The sequence below is a fragment of the Plasmodium gaboni genome, chromosome 11 (assembly GCF_001602025.1).
Source record: "Plasmodium gaboni strain SY75 chromosome 11, whole genome shotgun sequence".
NCBI classification, from domain to species: domain Eukaryota; phylum Apicomplexa; class Aconoidasida; order Haemosporida; family Plasmodiidae; genus Plasmodium; species Plasmodium gaboni.
In genome coordinates this window covers 113,428-118,427 of record NC_031491.1, presented here as the reverse complement: position 1 = coordinate 118,427, position 5,000 = coordinate 113,428, and the positions used below count along the sequence as shown (strand labels likewise).

The 5,000-nt window shown below is 16.5% G+C and overlaps 2 protein-coding genes across 2 annotated transcripts in view; both read left to right on the top strand.

Moving 5' to 3' along the window:
• PGSY75_1105400 (putative 40S ribosomal protein S4) overlaps positions 1 to 426 on the top strand; it is a gene marked incomplete at both ends in the record, with an annotated part of 1,365 nt that extends 939 nt beyond the window's left edge. The window contains one exon of the mRNA XM_018786179.1: positions 1 to 426. This exon is cut by the window's left edge and continues 357 nt beyond it. Within this exon, the coding sequence (XP_018640974.1) occupies positions 1 to 426 (426 nt within the window).
• A 1,575-nt stretch (positions 427 to 2,001) lies between these two features.
• PGSY75_1105300 (hypothetical protein) lies at positions 2,002 to 4,305 on the top strand (the record flags this gene model as incomplete). The annotated part of the gene is made up of 2 exons (XM_018786178.1): positions 2,002 to 4,076; positions 4,227 to 4,305. The coding sequence occupies 2 exons, from the start codon at positions 2,002 to 2,004 to the stop codon at positions 4,303 to 4,305; spliced, it is 2,154 nt and encodes a 717-aa protein (XP_018640973.1).
• Between the last annotated feature and the right edge of the window lie 695 nt (positions 4,306 to 5,000).

The following is a 5,000-nucleotide window of genomic DNA, read 5'->3' as shown; positions in this document are numbered from 1 at the left end:
TATAAATTATGTAAGGTAAAAAAATTATTATTAAGGAAAGGAAGATTATCAATAGCTGTAACTCATGATGGTAGGAGTATACCTTATGTCCACCCAGAAGTTAAAGTAAATGACACAGTACGTTTGGATTTAGAAACAGGAAAGGTATTAGATCACTTAAAATTTCAAGTTGGATGTATGGTTATGGTAACAGCTGGACACAGTGTAGGTAGAGTTGGTGTTATTTCTTCCATAGATAAAAATATGGGTACATATGATATTATTCATGTGAAAGATTCTAGAAATAAAGTTTTCGCTACAAGATTGAGTAACGTATTTGTTATTGGAGATAACACAAAAGCATATATTAGTTTACCAAGAGAAAAGGGTATCAAATTGGATATTATTGAAGAAAGAAGAAATAGATTAAAGGCCCTAAATAATTAAAATGGAAATATATAAAGAAATATATATATGTATATGTATATGTATATATATATATATATATATATATATATATATATATATATATTTATATATTTATATATTTATTAGTAGGAGAAAAGAAAAAAAAAAAAAAAAAAAATTATATCCAAATGAAAAATATTGTTATATCATATGTTACACATAATAGTATATATAACCCATTCGTATATTATATAAAATATAATACTTTATATATATATATAATGTAAATTTTTTTTTTTTTTTTTTCTTTTCTTTTATAATATTTAACTTATGAATTTCAAAAAAATTTTGTTTTTCGTTTTTTTTTTTTTTTTTTTTTTTTTTTTTTTTTTTTTTTTTTTATTAAAAAAAAAAAAAATTTTTTTTTAAAAAAAAAAAAAAATATAAATTATTAAAAAAAAAAAATTTATTATAAAAAAAAAAAAAAAAAAAAATTTTTTTTTATTAAAATTTATAATTAAAATATATAATAAAATTTTTTTTCATATTTTTCTAATTAAAAAAAAAAAAAGTGCTATTTTACACAAAAGTAAAAATTATAATTAGGTGATAAACTAAAATCTATATAGAAAATATAAATAAAAATAAATTCTTTTATTAATTTAGTATTTTATTTTAATAATATTAGTAAAAAAAATAGAACAATTATTTGATTATACAATATATAATATGTAAAATGTATTATATATATATATATATATATATATATATATTTTTAGGTTGAATAAATGTTTTTCATTTTCTCGTTCTAGAAGAAAATTAAAATATTTCGTTGTTACATATATATACACACATACATATATATTATATATATTATAATATATATATGTAATGTATTATATTTAACATATTAGTATTTTTTTTTCTTCTTTTTTTTTCCCATTTTTTCCATCATCTGAAAATGCTCTAAAAGGATGAATGCACTATTGTTTATATGGAAAATAAATAAATAAATATATATATATATATAATATATATTATATATTTATCACTTTTCTAAAATTTTTGGTGATTATATAAAAAAAAAAAAAAATTTACAAAAGTGTCCTGATTTTTTTTTTTTTTTTTTTTTTATATCATTTATTTATTATTATTTTATTTTTATATAAATTTTATTTTATTTTATTTTTTTTTTCTGTATTTATAAAAAAAATAATTTTTTGTATATATATATATATATATAATATCAGTTCTAATGGTATATATCTAATACGATAATATTATATATATATAATATATATTTTGAAAGAAGTAGATTCTAAACTTATAACCTTTGAAAAATAAAAAAAAATATATAATAAATAAAAATATTATATTTATATTATATATATTTTATACATATTTGTGTGTGTATATTTATTAGATTTTCTTTTTATTTATATTCTTTTCCTTGTTCATTTTGTTCATATTATATTGATTCTGTTAATTTTGTTAATTTTTTACATTTTATTTATTTATTTTTTTTTTTATATATTTTTCTTTTATTTTTGTTTTATTTTTGTTTTATTTTCCATTTATTTTTGTTTTATTTTATTTTTTTTTTTTTGTTTAATTATGATAAAAATAATAGCATTTTTGTACTCTTTTTTAATATTTTATCTTTTTGAAAGTTGGTCATATAAAGGTAATGTTGAAGGAAAAGAAGTGAAAGTAATATATACGAATGATTCTAATAAAAATAAAAAGAAGAATGAATTAAATAATTTTCAATATATATTTTTGAATGAGAATGAAGAAAATTATGATATAAGTAGTTCTGCTTTGAATGAAATAAATATAGAAGAAGAGGATATATATTTTTATAAAAGTTTTACTAAAATAATAAATTATTTTAAATATCGAATTCCAGCAAATATAAATTTTACATTTGAATATAATCATGGTGATATAATATTATTGGATAAGAAAAAAAAAGGTGTTACATGTAAAATAAATAATTTATTTTATTCAGAATCTGGTTTAAAATATTTAGATAGAAAAAATGAATTATATGTAAAAAGTGAGCCATTTGTTATAAAGCATGGAAGTAAAGAAAATAATACTAAAAATCAAAGTATAACCAACAACACAAACAAAAATAATATTAATAGTAATAATAATAATAATTACAATAATTATAATAATTACAATAATATTTATAATATACCTTTCAATTCTTCTATGACAGAAGATGAAATAATGAACGGTGCTGCTCTTTGTGAAAATACAAATAAGAATTTTATTCCAAAAAAGATGTTATGTTTCCCCTCATCAAATAAAAATAACGAATTGAATATAACATTTATAAAAAATGAAGAATATAAACAACTCATGGATTTATATATGACAGGCATTAAAAAAGACAATACATATATTTTAAAAAAAATAGCTAATTATTTTAAAAGCATATTAAATTTAGATTATGATTTAAAAAATATATCTTATTATATATTTTCTAAAACATTACAATGTAACCTACAAAATATTTTTTCTTTACCTTATGAAAATGAAGAAGAATATAAAATGCAGAATATTATATGGTCATATAATAATGAACAAATAGCTATAAATAATAGTTTTATATATAGTAATATATTGGGAGATGAAAAAATAGGAAATAGAAATATCATATGGAGACATGAAAATAATAATATTTTAAAATATAATATGCCTAAATGTAATAGTATATTTTTTAATGAACAAGAATATTATAATTGCTATAAAAATTTACAATATGTATATGAAATATTATTATATCAAGAAAATAATGTATTAAATAAATATATTACAAATAAATCTATTATCAAAAATATTTCTTCGGTTAATCAGTATACAGCCATTTTTTATGATGATAATGATTATGTTATATTATTAAAAGATTATAAATATTATATATCCTTTCAATTAAAAAATGTTATTGACTTAGTCTTATTCCAAGATTCAATAAATGATATATCTTTTTATTATATAAATTTTGAAAGTGATAATATGTTGTTAAGAATATATAAATGTAGTTTAAATAATAATGACATAAAATGTAACGACATATCCTTTATTCCTTATGAAATTAATTCTAAGGACAAATATATATATTTATCAACAAATCAGAAGAAAGACATATCAGCAGTTTTTGTCAGTACTAACACCAAGGTGTGGAAAATATATCGCACTCAACAAGATGGTGATAATATCAACAATATTGACAATAATAATAATAATAGTAATAATAATAATAGTAATAATAGTAACAATTTGTATAGCAGAAAACTTATCGATTCCATAAAAAATACAAACGAAGAATATTTTGGACATATTAACTGTTATGGCATCGAAGCTACATATGAAAGAAAATTCTTATCAAAATATTTAAATAATATACCTGATGAGAATGAAAATGAAAATGTTGTAGGATGTTCATACTTTAAATATTACAACAATACATCTAACACCTTGTTAATCTCTTTTATTGAAAATAAACATTTTATTCAACGCACATTTCATGTAGTCAAAAATAAAAATATCATTGTATCTAGTGGTACTACGAAATTAATTATAAGGGTAAACGAAGTTTTTGATATGATCATTATGTTTATTATATTTTTGGTCCTCCTCTTGAGTGTTTATTTGATATATAAACTTCTCTTTACAAAGTAAAAAAAAAAAAAAAAAAAAAAAAAAAAAATACATATTAAATGCAGACCACCTGCAACGGAATAACATATATATATATATATATATAATATATATGTGTGTATATATGATATATTTCATTTTTATTTTTTAATATTTTTTTTTTTTAGAAAAATGAAGGTAAGACGAATGAAGCATTATTTCTTCGACGATGCAAAAAATAGTTGTCCCTCGACTGTAGGTCATTGAATGATAATAATTATCATATAAGTATGTAGATAATAAAAAAAAAAATTTATTTTTTTCAACAATGCTAAATATATATATATATATAATATATATGTGTGTATTGTAGTGTAGTCATCATTTATCATGCTTACATTGTAAATGATAAAAAATCATCATATATAAAACAAAACCTTTATATATATGTATATATATATATATGTTCATTTATTTATTTATTATTATTTTTTTTTTTTCTTATATTTCATCTCATTTGCTAAACCATTAAATGCATATATCCATAAATATTTTACAATTTTATCACCATTATTTTGTTTTTAATTTTATTGAAATAAAAACGAAGGAATCTGTCTCACATATATGTATATATATATATATATATATATATATATATTTACTTATGATTTCCTTTTGTTATTATTATTATTTTTTTTTTTTTTTTCGTTTATTTTTTTTAATTTTTCATTATTTTAATTTATTATATATATATATATATATATATTGATATATTTTTTTTTTTTTTTTTTTTTTTTTTTTTTTTTTTTTTTTTTTTTTTTTTTTTTTTTTTTTTTTTTTTTTTTTTTTTTTTTTTTTTTTTTTTTTTTTTAATAAAAAAAATTTTTAAAAATATGAAATATATTTAATATTTTTAGTTATTTTAATATATAAAAAATAATATAATAAAAAAAATATATTTT